This window comes from Ruditapes philippinarum, unplaced genomic scaffold, assembly GCF_026571515.1.
Source record: "Ruditapes philippinarum isolate M1 unplaced genomic scaffold, ASM2657151v2 ctg3931_1_1_1_1, whole genome shotgun sequence".
NCBI lineage: Eukaryota > Metazoa > Mollusca > Bivalvia > Venerida > Veneridae > Ruditapes > Ruditapes philippinarum.
The window spans coordinates 17,047-33,900 of NW_026860597.1; the positions used below are offsets into that span (position 1 = coordinate 17,047).

Sequence of the window (16,854 nt, forward strand, 5' to 3'; positions counted from 1 at the left end):
GATAGTACTTTTGAAACAATTATGAAAACAAATAAGATAACAAAAATATTACATTTTTTCTATTGAACATTACAATTGCGCCATATTACACATCGCATAAGTGTGTTTATCACATAAACCGCGGCGCAGGAGTGTAATAAAGCCATTTAATAAAAACGATATTACACTAGTGTAATAACACTTTGACGTGACGTCATTTGCGCTATATAGAAACATTGCGTTAATTAAAGCGCGCTAATGTTAGCGTTACACTACGGGCGCGTCATTGAAAAATTACTCATTTTAACAGTTTACTGTTCCTTTTTTTAAAATGTGATAAATAGAATATTATATTCGTGTAGATTCAATTCTAAATTTATTGAACTCGTTGAATAAAACAATATTATGCTCGCCAGAGGCTCGCATAATATGATTTTATTCAACTCGTTCAATAAATTTAGTATTAAACTACACTCATTCAATATCCTCTATTTATAAACTTCATACATATGTTAAAAGATACAAAACGAATTCTTTAACAAAGTTTAAACCCAGAGATTTATATAATAAATCAAGAAATTATTAACACTGTAATCTAGTTCTATGACAAATCCCATTTTGTATTTTGTTAAAAAAATCTTAATATTTGGAAACAGTTTAATATTTGGAAACAGAGCTTAGAAAATACAGAAGTGTAGTAAACAAAACGTTTGATATGATAAAACGATTATTTTTGTTTTCCCATTGCATATATCAATTTGTTTGTTTGTGTTTTATTTATTTATTTTGTGTCTTTGTTTCTTCTTATTTTGTTGTTCTTTCGCTCACCTGAGCACAAAATGCTCAAGGTGAGCTGTTGTAATTACAGTCGTCCATCAGTGCGTAAGTCATTTTTTTTCGAACAACTGAAACAATAAACATCTAGATCAGAAGGGCTAAAATAGATTTTAAAAACGAAATTTAAAAAGTTTTCTTCTTTGAAAGAACAAGGCCTAGATTTTATTTAGGTATTTTGTGTGTAACATCATCTGATGAAACTCTACAAAAAATGAAATTAAAACCCTGGGATCGTAACTGGTCCCGCCCCAGGGGGTCATGGCTTTTTAAATACTTCAAAAATCTTTCTCTTGAAAACTGCAAGGGCTATATCTAAGATATTTAGAATGGAACATTATCTAGTGGACAACTACAAAAATATTCATATAAACAACTTTTGTTAAGTAAGAAACAATGTAAAATAAAGCAATAGCACACATGCACTAAAAATAATATTACTGTTGAATCTACAGAAATATGCAGTAAATCGTTAGCGCTTACTGGTAAAAAAGCAATTGCAGAGACATTAAAGCGCATATTATATATGCATTTTAATAAAAAAAAGTGTTGTGCAATCAGAGACAAAGATAACATATAAGTCCCTGGAGCAATGAAGCATACGCATTTTTAGGGTAAATTATGTTAAATAAGCAGCAATGTGCAATGAAGCATGGATATCTATCTATTTCTGAGTACTACCTCTCAACAGGAATAGTACACGTCGGATGTGTTAGTGAAAGGTATAGAAGAAAGTAGATATCTGAAAGTTAACATTATCAGGACAATGAGATACATTGAAAGTCATTGCTAAAATGTTAGTAAGAGTAAGAGTGAAAGGAAGATTAAAAGTAAAAACACAACAAGTCAACTAATACTGTATCTTAACCATCGCCTGTTTGTATTGATCTAGATCAGACAGGGTGACAATGATCCTGGAAAGCTGGTTCCAAAGTGTGATACAATGGGGGGGGGGGGGCAAGAACTTCTGGTAGTCTGATATTACTTGCATTTTCCTAAGTGTTTTACACGAATGTTTCTCTCTAAAGCCATGCTGAAGGTCGAAAAAGAAAATTGTGATTACTGAAGTGTGACGACAATATGTTCAAGCGTCTGGCATTTAGGTCGGTTATTTGCTGGGTCTGTGCTGTCACCGTTTTTGTAAAAAGGAAAGAGGAACAGGATTGTATCAATATCTGTGATTTCATTCCTCTGTTCTATGAGGACTACTGGTCGAATAAGGTCTGCAGCTTTGTCTATCTTTAGGTTCGCAAAGAGTTTTAGCATTTGTTTTAGAGACACAGGAGAGGTCTGGGGAAAACATGCATGTTTCACTTTAGATTAAGTACATCTACCATCTTCATGTGTATTTTGGTTTTATTTATTGTATGTTAGTTTAGTATAATAAATCCCTGTCGGATAAAAACAACATAAAAATTAAATGTTCAACAATTGTAATGTTGGTATTTCTGCTATGTAGGTGTTTATAAATCATGATGACTTATAAATGTGAAATGAGATACATAGACTATGTCATATAGTTGCCATACGGATGTGTTCACAAGTCCATCAAAGTTTGACTGTAAAAACAGACAAGTCCTTGTTCAGTCAGCACATGTTTTGTATATATATAGTATATACATCATGCAGAACACTGTGCCACTTTTATGTTAAAAGGGCAATGAAATCAATTATTACAAAATCTTAATGAAATTGTGAACACAAGCCAGGAACTTTTCTTTTAATTGTTTTATACATATACATACATATAAACCTACATGATAGGTTACATTTACCTATTAAAATTTATAATAATGACAAACTATTTGTTATAAGCTCCAATTTAGTTACAAACATGCATTAGTCATTAAATTGTGAAAACGTAAGAACTCTTGAATTCACTCGTCCGCAGTTCTGTGCTTAGGACATTTCAAGGTACATACAGTTCTGTAAAGAAAAATAAAGGATGAATTTATTTATGTTGTTAAATCTGTTACATCTGGTTTGTGTACTGTTACTATAAGCTTCGTATTTATCTGAATGTTTATGTTTTATCATTCAAGTTCAGCATTTTATTCATGGAAAGCTTCTCAGTAGTCGAAAGTAATTGGGCAATATTATAAGAATGTGGATATGTTTTCATTACCTAATATTTGTTTTTCCAAACAATCATCAAAAGCAAAACAAACAAAAAAAAAAGACAAACAAATATCTTGTCTGATCTCAATATTACGTTTGAAGACCTCATGTGCCCTTCTGTGCATTATTTCGAACGGGTACCTGGGTAGAACCACCGACGTTCCGTTAACTAGCTATAGATAGCTTCCTCACATGAAAGAATCCGAAGTCCTGTCGGGATTCAAACCCAAAGCATTGTTGGGTCAATGACCTTAACCGCTCAGCCACGAACGCTCCATACCACTCTTTAGATAGTTAAATAACCTAAAAATGGTATTAAACAACATTTATTACATGCTTTTCGGTGGTTTATAGAAATATATCAGTGAGTTAAAAACTGGTAATTTCACTGTTTGAAACAGTGAAATTATCGATTTGATAATTTCACTGTTTTGAATATTTGAGCCCAGTACGTTGTTTCAGTGAAATACAAGCGTTCACAGTACTGGAAACCAACTTAATGACGTGACGTCGTAAATGACGTCACGTTATATTATTATTTGGCGCCCTTTTCATTTAGTACTAAGTTAAAATGTCTTTTTAAACGTTTCTTTGCATATAATAAAAAGAAAATTTGTTTAGTTTAATGTAAGATCGAAATAGATTTCACCTCGTGAACACCAAAAGTTCATATTTCATGAGTGGCGCAGCCACTCGTGAAATATACCTTTTGGTGCTCACTCGGTGAGATATATTTCGATCTTACACTGAACTAAACAAATATCCTCTATATAATTTAAATTAGAAATCGTTTTTATAATGTTAAGAGCTAACAGATAATAACCAAAACAAAAACAAAAAAACCCATCTTGTTACCACAAGGAAGGCAGCCCCTAGGACGAGAGCTTTGTCCACACTATCCAATTTCGCAGGAACTGAAATGAGTACCGTGTGTTTGTTCAAGTAACTTAGTATAACTTACTGTTTAAAAAAATTAATAAAATAAAATAAATGTAATATGGAGACATTTTAGTTCGTATATTTGAATTTTACAATGTAACAATAATCAGCGAATTAAATTTTCGACTATATATAAACTATACCATTTCAGTTTCGATAAAGATCTGGAAAAGATGAAACACCTCGGAAACAATGAAATCAATTAAATAACATGAAAATAAATGCAGGCTCGGTTTGGCTGAGTCTGTTTTAGAGCGGTATTCAACACTTAATGTGTTAGGATTAATGACCCCGAAGCACCATCAAAAATATAACAACTTTTTACAGCAATTTACGGCACTTGGCACTTGTTGTTAATTATAAATCTAGTAAAGAGAGATCCTTCAGAAGCAGCGAAAATAACAAAATTACACGAACATGGCTCGCTCGTTTGATTACTGGGATGAATACATAAATCAAAATTGTTTGTAGAGAAGGTCATTTGTTTTATGGATAAAATGTAATTATCATGGCAAAGCAAGTGATAAACTTAGCCCTTGACGTGTTTTACCATAATAATATTGTTATAGAGTAAAGAAACACGATTAAGCTGATAATTATTGACATTAATGCATTAGATATAGCTCTTTTATAATTCCACTCCACTTTGGCAAAGATCAGTGAAAAGCTTACAAGTGACATCAAAGTACTCGTGGTCAACATTAACATTATCCGTCCTATCACCGCCCCATTTCTTCTGTATACGTCCGATCTGCCGTTCCCCAGTCTTGTTCAAAATCTAAATGGAAACGCAAAAAAAGAACAACAACAAAAACCAAGGGCATCGCATAGGCGGACAATTTACGCCAGAATGTAATTTTTTGAGTAATCAAAAAAAATCTTTAGATTAGGGAAGAGACGTAATAAAGAAACTTGTTTGAAAAAAAATGTTTTATCTTAATAATCCTTATGCATTTCTTACCCTAGGTGCATGATTATAAAACTTCTTTATAGGTTTACTAGGCAATGTTATATGCTAAATATAGATGCATTGTATTTACCCACAAATAGATGTTTTCCTATACCTAAGTCTACGTAAAGCAAGTGACTCCCAGGACCAGGCCAATACCTAAGGGTGATGATTAATAAATGTTTTGTAGAAATCTACAAATTGATGTTACATGCCAAATATCTAAGCTCTGGGTTATGCAGTTTCACACAATATGATTTAAATCTGCTTTCCTATGTCAGTTTATATACATCAAGTGACCTCAGCCAGGGCGGACCAATATTACCCCAGGGACATGATTAATATCAGTTGTGCAGAGGTCCATAAGGCAATGCTACATGCTAAATATCTTTGCTCTTGGAATTGTAGTTGCACATCATAAGACTTTCTACATAAGTGTATATAAATTAAGTGACTCCCGGGGGACATATATTGACCCAAAGGGCACAATTAGAAGTAATGCCAAATATCTAAGAATTATAGTTTCCCACGATGTGACTAAAATAATTGTATGTTTTCTTATAAAAGTCTATATAAAATATGAGGCACCTAAGAATGGGCCAATATTGACCCAAGGGGCATGTTTTATAACAAATTTGTAGAGGTCAACAAGGCATTGCTACATGACAGGTATTGTAGTTTCACAAAAGAAGACTTAAATATGTTTCCTCATACAAAATTTTATCAACTAAGTGACCCCAGGGGCGGGGCCAATATTGTCCCAAGGGGCATGATTAATACCAGATTTGTAGGGGTCATGAAGGCAATGCTTCATGTCAATTACCTAAGCTCCAGTCATTGTAGTTTCACAAAATAAGTCTGTAATGTTTTTCGTATGCCAAAATGTATTTACTAAATGACCCCCGAGATAGTCCAATATTGAACTAAGGGGCATGATTCATTGTTTTGTAAAATACAATAAGAGCAATGCAACGTGCTAAATATCTAAGCTCTCAGACAATGGAATTTTATTGTGTTTTCCTTTACAAAGCTATACAAATCAAGTAATCCCTGGGACGGGCCAATTTTGATCTCAAGAAACCCGAACCTGTGTTTTGCATAAGTAATATTTCTGCCAAAAGTTTTAATTTCTTTCTACCGGTTCAAAAGATACAGAGCGGACACGAAAGTTTTAAATTCATTCAAAATGACTAAGATCTTATCTTGACCTGAGGAGGGTCAAACCTGCGCTCTGCACAATGTCTCATTATCGTTAATATCTCTGCCTTTTAATTTCCTTCCATCGGTTTAAAAGATACAGGCCGGACACGTTAACTGCTAACAGACAGACGGACGACCAGATGCATAACAATATACACCGAAATTTTCGGACGTATATTAAATATTTGAAGCACGATTTTGTAGCATCTAAAGAAGTATCTATGTATTATAAATGATATAAGTAATATAGTGTCAAATTAAAATTTCATACATAGAGATACTGCTTTCTCACTAACTTCTTTTGTCTTAAACGTGTCTTTAATGATGTTTTATCTATTGTACTGCAAATTCTATATACCTGGAAGTAAATCTCTGTAGCACATCTACAAGGGCAACAAGGACCGAGTACCTTGAACAGTACGTTGTTGTCATGGTCGACGATATCAAACTTGGCATTGAAAATACTAAATCTACAAAATTTACAAAAAATACAAAATACATAAAAACATTCCTGCGAATCTGAAATTTTGGACAGCTCTGAAAGCTAAATTTTCAAAATTAAATAATGCGATTTAGGAGGTTTGTTGGCTTAAGGACTTCAGCGTACTCGTTTATATACTATGACATGACGTGAACGCTGAAGACAGACCCATAGGGTAAGTCCACCAATAATCGTGCCAGGAATCTGACACGCTCATATTCATCCCTCGAACATGCCATGAAGTAAAGTGAAGCATTCCTTGATAAAACTATGTAGAACCTGTTGATTAGCCAAGGATGGGCAAATAAAAATCTTATTACGAACGTAAACTACCTAATAGTTTCCGACAGGTAAAAAAAACAGCACTTGGCCGCCATATTGCCAAAATGTTTGACCATGTGATTACGAGATTGACCTTTACGGGTTAATTTGCGCGGACGGTTAAGAAAACAGAACCCATGTGCTTCAAACTTCTTTTATAAATTACTATTTTCTCACTTTTGTATTCAATATAATTTTAGTTAAGTACTTAATGATAAAAGAAAATAAATAAAAACATTATCTTAAATAATAAATATTGAAATCATGTCAACAAAGATATATTCTAAATATAGTACACGACTCCCGCGAGTTACGTCATGCGAGGTCTCGTGTAGCTCCGACTGTAGTTAACGTAATTGATGTTTCACAGTTAAATATTAGGTGTTCGGCGCGTTGACTGGTCACTACCCCCGGGCCCAACCCCCACCCCCTCACCCACTCTTACAACCCTCCTAACTCTCAAAACCATGAAAACTGCAGTATTTTTCATTTGAAACATGTTTTAATATTTGTTATATGCTTTTAATTCAATTTCCTTCGTTTCCCACAAAAAAATTGATACATATATATTTAGTTAAGGTATATGCAACTCGTCGCTCATTTTTCAGCACTCGTTTTAATATGAACTCCATAACTCCAACATTTTTTCACCAATTTTCAAAATCTTGGTACCAAACGGTAGGGAATTGATTACTCTTAAAGTAATTAAAGCTGTCATTACTATCATTTCAAGTTATAAGAAGATATGTTTTCTCGAAGTCACCGCAAGTGTAAGTCGACAAAGACCTGACCGCTGGGGGTTTTGTCAAAATTAATAACCCGACTAAACGACAGTTTATCCGAAATGAATGAAAATTTTTTGTATTGTGTATACAATTATAATGAAATTTTATTATTATTTGTAATAACTGTTCAATCAAACTATAACGAACCGTTTATTCGATTTGTCAAATCTCAATCCAAAATGAAAGTATAAACGGATGCATTCGTATGGAGTATTTTCATTGGTCGTGTGAAAACCTTAGACCAATGAAAATACTCAATACAAAAAATAAAGGAGAGAGAGCACTATGCAGAACTATTACTTGCATTACGATTTGGAATTCTCGTTCTCGTTTAAATATTTGCTACTACTCGTGGCGGCTCCACCCACGATCACTCGCCGGGCTTCTATGTTCACCACGATTTTAATGACGCATCAGATAAAAAAACAAAAATGTTAAAAAGCGGCTTAGATCAGCTGCATCAGATGAAAAACAAAAATGTTAAAAAGCGACTAAGATCTAGTTTTGGAAGCCAGACCAAGAGGTATGTTAGAAGATCTAATGATCGCTAGCCGCATGGGTTCAAACCCCGTCAGGGGCAAGTCGTTGTTTCCTTAAGCAAGAAACTTTACACTCATAATTCGAAAGTGTGTCTATACAATCGAACTGTTAATTTTGAACTAACATATATAAATCACAAATGGATGATGATCGTCATTTAAACATTTCTCAATTAATGCTTATAGTGTTCAATCCTTTGTTCACATTGTTTAGGAGTTATTTCAGTATATTTCACTTGTATCCTTTCTGTTGAAAAAGTGTCAGAGTAAAATCGTATACATATACATGCACAGTGCGGTAACTGGAGTGCAGGTATCAGTTACCCGCACTCCAGATAATGCCCGTTGATTGGTTCATTTTTGCTGGGGTTTACTTATTGTGACGGCAGAGAAAGGGAAAATGGCAGAAATATCATATACAAATGCTCGTTCATTGGTTAATTTTTTCTGGGGTTTCATATTATGAAAACTTGGAACGTGATGTTTGACTATGATACAAAAGAGAAAGAACACCAAAACACTCGGCAATCTGATTTATACTCGGGAGCTACGGCCCCTCGTACAAATCAGATAGCCTCGTGTTTCGGTGCTCTTTCTATTACATGGAAGTGTCCTCAGACCCTAAGCGACAAAATTATACGGTTGATATCACAAAAATCATTCAATATTATATAGAAAATTGCAAAATTAAAGATATTCAGCGGTACACGATGTAAATAATGTGTCACCTGACTTACCCTCTCTACTGGACGTTCATCTAATAATATCGTGTTGAAACCAACAAGGACAGTAGAATTATTTAAAGAGAAAGTAGCCGTGAAAACTTAAATTACTCTGTCAGTGACCGTCGACAAATCATATGTGGTTCGAGAGGCAATGACTATTAAATTTCGTCTCGCCGAATATCGGATCAGTGACCACTGGATAACATGTGCGGTCCTCTTCCTATTGAGCTTATCGAATGGACTTTCCAGTCGTGAAAGTACGTAACACATTATAAATTATAAATAAGCCTCTTTATTTATCTGGTGGTTCGATACAAAACAGTTAAACTCACCAGTATTTATCCTCATGTTTTCATCTGCATATCATGATTTTTCCTTAACAGATTTAAATGCACCTCAATAATCTGCAAATTAATGGCATTTTTTTCTTTTTTCCTCGTAGGCCTACCTATGCGTAAAGGTATGGCAAAAAGACTAAAATAAGATTGTACATACTTTTGTTTTATGGCACCAAGTGTTCGACCAAGGCAGTCAACAACGTAGAGTTTTTGCAAACACATCAAACAATCCAAGCAACAGCAACAGTCACATCGGCATGAAATCCTATGAAAGTTTAAAACCTGATCGTCTGATGCCGAAAAAACGTCCAAGGAAAACGGCCGCGCAGGACCGCACGCCCATCGACAGAGGCATCCCGATTCTGAAAAAAAGGTGATAAATGACTCCCAAACTTAAATATATAAGGTCAATTAGCACGAATAAAAAGCAACGGCCGCTGTGGTGTACATAGTGGTTAGCATACTGTACGGGCGTTCGAGTCCCGACTGCGGTTTTGCCTTTATTTCGTGTGAATTATGTGCATAATTTCCACACGCACTCACACACACACACTCACGCACGCCCGCACGCACACACGCACACACACACACACACACACACACACATTATTTTATTTCGAATCATTTTATCAAAAATAAAACGTGTGATGAATACTAGTATACCATACTAGTGGTACTCATACTAACCTTCAGTAGCGAAGAATATTTGTTCATCATTCACATCCCAAACTCTATATGTGTTAGGTGCACCGCAGCCACCTTCAATATTCATAAATGGATTGGTTTAAGTATATTATGAATTGAAGTTACTGGGGAAATATTTCCATAAATAATAAATGGGGAATAGTACACACCATCAGAAACATGTGCGATCCATATAAATAAATGGCAAGATCAAATTGTAAATAGTGTAATAGTTTTATTCTTTTCACTTATAATTGTTCATAATTAACTTATAAAACAATATACGAAAGCCTTATGTAGTGTCAAATAAAATAAAAAAATAAAAATGCAAAGGCGTTATAACGCGAATAAAGGCGTTATTACGCGAATAAAAAGGCGTAATTACGCAAATCAAAATGCGTAATAACGCGAAAAAGGCATAGAAACGCGAATAAAGGCGTTATAACGCGAATCAAAAGGCGTCATAACGCGAATAAAGGCGTTATAACGCAAATCAAAACGCGTAATAACGCCCTAATGTGACTTAAGTATATCTTACGTTTTTCCAAATATTGTTACCTTAAGCCTATTACCTATAGCGTAATTAGGAACGACATTCATATAATTAAAAGATACTACAGGTTATTTAGTAATTATACAGGACATATCCGTAGATAATTGAACATATGACGCACATATAAAATAAGATAAGATAAGATATAAGAAAAGAAAAGAAATTCTTGTAATATAGTGACATGTGTAAAATCAATGATGTGATACATGTGATTAATACACTTGTTACTATATATAGTAACAAAATTGCCTATGATTTCAACTGATTATGAGTGTCACGTGACCTATTATGAGTTTGCGGCCCGGGGCCGAGAACTAGTTATCAGCCCGCAGAACATGTGCACGTGCACAAACTGAAACAATGACGTCATATTTTACGTCATCAAACAGTTAACTGTAAAAGTGAAAGTAGGTTGTCAGCACGAATCGCTTTATTTTTATTATGAGAGATTAAGCGTATTTAGTACAAACACATTTTTGTTACTATTAAAATTTGATGAAATAATACGACAAATTCATTCCGAAAAAAAAAATAAAATAAAACTTGCTTCTAGATTCTACTGCTTTGAACACACAAACAGTAAACATCTCTGTACAGAACAGTAGAAGAGTAGACAAGAATTTTTAAACGAAAGAACTTTGCTGTTTGTTTTTGTTTTTTGTTTTTTTAAATGCTACTATTAGATCTACCAAGTGTATTAAAGACATTAATACACGTCAGAGTAGGGCCGGAAGGTGATAATCGGCCCTGAATGAATAATGGCCCTCGGGCTAAAGCCCTCGGGTCCATTATTCATTTTGCGGGCCGATTATCACCTTCCGGCCCTCTCCTGCCGTGTATTAACCTCTTAATTCAGAGTAACTGTATTGACATATAACCCAATGGACCTTTAAGTCTCCAAGTCACCTTATATTGGCAAATATCAAAGAGTCTTCATTAGTTTATGACAAAAGTTTGCAATATTACTGCGCAAATGGAATGATAGTTATTGTAAATGTATTTTATATTATTCTTTACGAGTTTATATCTTGAGCAATAAATTCAGATCAATATTGTTCTTCCTTTATCACGTTACTAGGCTATTTGATAAGTAAACATATGGTATTAAATTGGCATTATAACGCCTTTTGATTTGCGTTATTATGCCTTTTGGTTCGCGTTCCTACGCCTTTGTTCGCGTTACTACGCCTTTTGATTTGCGTGATTACGCCTTTTGTTTCGCGTTATAACGCGAATAAAGGCGTTATTACGCGTTTTGGTTCGCGTTATAACGCCTTTATTAGCGTTATGACGCCTTTTGATTCGCGTTACAACGCCTTTATTCGCGTTTCTACGCCTTTTTTCGCGTTATTACGCATTTTGATTTGCGTAATTACGCCTTTTCATTCGCGTAATAACGCCTTTATTCACGTAATAACGCCTTTGCATTTTTATGTTTTTATTTTATTTGACACTATTAGGCTTTCGTAACAATACGTTAATAGCATATTGGTAAAATAAAACATTGCATGACTAAAAAAAGATGATTTTAAAACAGATATTAGAATATCACCTTTCCTTTTCTGCAAATCCACAAATTTATAGAGTTTTTAAATATAAAATAATAATAATAATAATAATAATAATGTCAATATATGAAACAGCCACCTACTATGAATATCCATTTCCATTTGTTGCCTTATTGCCAGTAGCTGGATGTTATCCAGTACCTCTAGACCAGGCGGGGTCATAACTCGTGGATTTAGAGACTTTCTTCTTTCCAACTTTGGTTTAGGTTTTGGACCGGCTGTAGCTACTGGAGCACTAGTTATTATTACAGCGCCTTGTAAATTTTGACCATTTTTAGCCATAGCTTTTGCGTTATCATTGGATGATTCTATACCTTCAGCAGTTTTCTTTGTCTTCTGATCAAGTTTAGTGTCTCCTTTTCCTGCAGGATTCGTATCACCTTGTTCACTTTTTTTACCGTTAATAATCAGTCCATTTGATTCACCATCTTTGCTGAACAGTTCCACTTTTTCCTCTCCTATTGCCCTTTCTTGCTCATTTTCAGCGCCAATTTCTAATATATTCCCTTTTTCTTCTTCCGATGTTCCAACTAAATTTTCTTCATCAATATCGACAATTCCTTTAAAAACTTTGATATGAGGATTATCGTTTATTTCAGACATTTTCCTCCTTATAAATTTTTTATTGACTATTTAACAATATCGCTTTCTTTTCAAAGTTATCAAAAACTCTAAAAACAAACAACAAAATGTCCACAAAAATCGTTTCGTGAGATCTTTTGATGGATTAATCTAACAAGTAATTACAATGCCTTATTCCTTTAATTTAAGAGATTTGATGACGGAAAATTTACGGATGATTAAAATTTATTGTTTAATTTCGCATTCCATAAACATAACAACAGAAAACACAACAACAGAAAAACGGTGGTGTTTTTGTTGACAATGTAGGTATCTAATCCCATTTTAATACGCCTTCATGTTGCATCGGTTTAATCCGATTTGGCTAGCGTTTTCAACGAGACTACTGTTAATAAATTGTTTTTTATTTTATTTCCTTTCGTCATATGATTCGTTATATTACTATTTTCAATGTGTGTTTCTTTATATGAAAAGTACATTCTACACATCTCGTATCTATTCTAAATTTTTTTGTTTACCTTTAAAGTACCATATTGTTTTTATTACACTATTCTACACAACTTAAATGTCATACACAATTGTGAAATAAACGTACTCTATTTAAAATCTCAGTCAGAACATCCACAGTTTTACTTTGATTATTTTGCAACTTGCAAATACGTAAAATAGAATTAGTATCAATCCAAGCAAAAGTACGTTTAGTAGTGCATGTATTAAGCACTGGGTAAAGAAAGTTTGAAAAATATTCATACTTTACGTCTAATACGTTTTTTCAAGGTTGGAATAAGACTGAAAAACTTTAGCAAATTATATCCCACTGATGAATTAAACTAAAAACTCTAGCAAATTCTATCCCACTGATAAATTAAACTAAAAACTCTAGCACATCTTATCACACTGATGTAAATTAAACTTAAAAATACAGCAATTTTAATCACACTTGTGAATTAAATTGTCATAACTGTGCAAATGATTTATGGATTTTATTCATACTTGGACTAAAGAACGCTTATGAAATAAATGACATGTCGTATTCTTTAAATATGACCTTGACATTTAAATGACCTTGGCCGTTAATGCCAAATTATTGAATTTAAGCTTTAACTGTCATACTTTTGATATTCATTGTCGAAATTTGACAAAAGAATTTTTTGATAGAACTGACATTTTGAAAAATAAAAAAGGACCTTTACATTTAAATGACCTTAACCGTCAAGGTTAAATTATTAATTTAGCTCAAATTGTAACAATTCTGCTATTACAGATTGGTCCATACCTGTAAAAAGGAACGATTGTAACAAAAACCGACACGTTAAATAATTCAAATATGACGCTAATTTTTAAAAGACCATTGACTTTGGAAGACAAATCAATGAAATTTGCTAAAATTGACATTACTTTGATATTTTTTACTGTTTTTATTCATACTAAGACAAAAGAACACTAATGCCAAGACCGACATGTTTAATTCAAATATGACTTTGACTTTTATATGACCTTGACCGTTATGGTCACATTATTAAATTCAGCTTAACTTTTCAATACTTTGTTATTTTTGTAGGTATTTTACTCATACTTGAACAAAAAGCCATATCGACACAATAGATGTAATAAGACCTTAAAGTGATCTTGACGTTAAGGTCTAATTATTGAATTTTGCGATAATTGTGTTTTTTTATTTATACATTGATAAAACAACCATTATTGCAAAACTGTCATGTTGTATTATTTAAGTTTGACCTTGACATCAATGTTACTTTGACCTGAACTTTTTATTTTTGTAATTTATCATAATTGATTCATACTGGGACAAAACAATATTTATGACAACACAGACGTGTTGAACACTGTACGTATGACCTTGATCTGTAAATGACATTGATTTTCAAGGTCAAATAGGAATATGAAATTATATTTTAAAGTTGTTACTTCAATCTTCTTTTTCTGTTGTTTTAGAAAATGTCTGACGTCCCCGTTTGCCGGCGGCTCTTACTTCTATTTGTGCCACGACAATAAAAAGTTTAAAACATTGTCATTTATACATCTAATACCTTGACATAATCTGATGTGTTATACTTTTACGGCCATATCCTCCCATTTTTAAACTTCCATGAACCAACGCAAATAGGACTGTTTTATTTGTTTGGATCGTCAGACCAAACAAATAATGGTAGCGAAATTTCAGACTCTAATGCTGTTAATTGCAAGTGCCGAAAGTAGTCCGCTTTTTTTGAAGCGGCTACTTCACTGACGCCGAAAAATTCAAGGGAGATCACTGCGTAAAGATGGTCAAATGACAGGCGTATTAAATTTCAAGCAAAATAATTCCCGAATGGTCGAAGATTTCTAATATTGTTTTATTCTTTATAGATATACATGCTTATAGTAAGCTCCATGATTATTTACATCTCTGTTAGCGTCGTTACAAACCCTAACCTAGAATAATATAGTTTTCTTCAGGCTGTTAATAAATTCACGGTGGCCGAGTGGTTTGCGCGCTCGCTTAGGAAGCGAGAGTTCACATCCCAGTTAAGGCAACTCATTTTTTTTCAAATTGTTTAAGTCAAATAAACATTGAATTGAATATCAGTGTTTAAATAAGTCTTATAGCCAATTTACTACAATTAAAACGCTGGAAAGCATTGGTGGCACTTTACTTTATAATCTCACAACCTTCACCTTTCTGACATTCTGAGACCCAAACAAATTCAGCGCCTTCTGTGCTTTGATTGCATATTTGACCGTTTATTGGTAATTGGTTTAAACATATTTATTTAAGCTCGATTGCGAAACAAGTTCTTGCAACTTTATTGGTAATTAACGTGAAATGTTAGTATAAATTAATATCTTTGGTCACTTCACTATGTTTTACATATTAATACATTTAAATTTTTATGAAAATTAGCATTAATCTGGAGGCGTGCTGCTTTAAAGTTTAAATTAAACAGTACATTTGAATAAAGTATATTTGTAGAAAAATGATATGAAAAAGAAAATATAAAATAAATAACAACAAATTGAAACAACTTTTTCAATAATATAGCAACATGAATTGATATACATTTATATGAATTAATGTTTTTACATTTTAAACATTCCCATTACCAACCAGTAATAGATCTTTTTCTACTAATTCCAACACAGCTTAAATGGTACCATCTATTGCATTTGCGATTTTCGCATCCTAGCTATTATGTCGTCTATAAAATCTGGCATTCCGCAAACACATCTGCGTTTTTCTAGCTTCACGACCCTAGCCTACAGTGTTTGTAATACGGCTATATCGTTTTATTACCACCTTAACATTTTAAATATATATATAAATGAGCCAACATTGTTAAAATATGGCGAATGAAATTCAAAGTAAAATTATAATGCTATTCTCTTTTTTTCAATGACTGTTAAAGCAGCACGCCTCTAAATTCATGTTAATTTCCATAAAAACTTAATATATTAAAAAGTAAATATTCTAGAGTGAACAAAGAAAATAATTTTCAAATTAGCACTTACAACACATGTATATTTTACATATGCAACATTAGCCCTTATTGCGTATAAACGCGGAAAAATATGACGAAAAATACTGCAAAATCGGTTATAAATCGCAGATAACATGGAAATTATTACTTCTGTCTTGAATTTTTTTTATTTTTCTTAAAATCATAACATTTTTTTTCTTAAGTTTGATTTTCTTGAAATAATTTGGCTCATCTGAAGACATGTAGCTTTATAAAACGTCAAATACATTTAATAAATAAATACTTTAATCGTTATAAATTTAACTATCAATTGTGCAAATCATTAAATTTATACATGTTTAAATAAGAGAAATTGTGACAAACTAAAGTGGGCGGAGTTCAATATTCATAATTACTTTTGGGACTACTTTTAGATGAATAATCAAAATATTACTGCGCTGTATTATTAGGGAGGATTTTCATGAACAACTTTTATAAAAATAAAAAAAATTTCGGCCATATTTTCACATATTTTTTTTTATTGATATTTATATGCCAAAAAATGTTTATTATTTGTTTTGTTTTGTTTGACCTTACGATTATAAATGCATCCCCAAAAAGTCCCCTTTTGCATAAATTTATTGAAATGAGAGCACATACTTTGTTTGGGAAGCTGCATTCCCTATAATTGGTCAAGTTATTTTGGTCCCTTCTTTTAAAATTACATTATTTATGACAGTGCATTCGTACGGTCGTACTGTGTTTGCTGATATCGTGTGTAAAGATAGTATATGTTACATG

The 16,854-nt window shown here is 32.9% G+C and overlaps 1 protein-coding gene across 1 annotated transcript; it reads right to left on the minus strand.

The window, feature by feature from the left end:
- Positions 1 to 2,232: 2,232 nt before the first annotated feature.
- On the minus strand, positions 2,233 to 13,081 carry LOC132712735 (phospholipid scramblase 3-like). Its single transcript, XM_060695154.1, has 7 exons — positions 12,097 to 13,081; positions 9,896 to 9,967; positions 9,366 to 9,570; positions 6,378 to 6,489; positions 4,543 to 4,648; positions 3,787 to 3,845; positions 2,233 to 2,739 (listed from the first exon to the last, which is right to left on the minus strand). Exons 1-7 carry the CDS (start codon positions 12,614 to 12,616, stop codon positions 2,713 to 2,715), a joined length of 1,101 nt encoding a protein of 366 aa, XP_060551137.1. The 5' UTR covers positions 12,617 to 13,081; the 3' UTR covers positions 2,233 to 2,712.
- Between the last annotated feature and the right edge of the window lie 3,773 nt (positions 13,082 to 16,854).

Coding starts and splice junctions, on each gene's coding strand:
- LOC132712735 (XM_060695154.1), bottom strand. CDS start 12,616: ATGTCTGAAATAAACGATAATCCTCATATCAAAGTTTTTAAAGGAATT. Junction 9,968..12,096: donor AATGGAAATGGATATTCATA/GTAGGTGGCTGT, acceptor TGAATATTGAAG/GTGGCTGCGGTGCACCTAAC. Junction 2,740..3,786: donor TAGGGGCTGCCTTCCTTGTG/GTAACAAGATGG, acceptor TTTTCTTTACAG/AACTGTATGTACCTTGAAAT.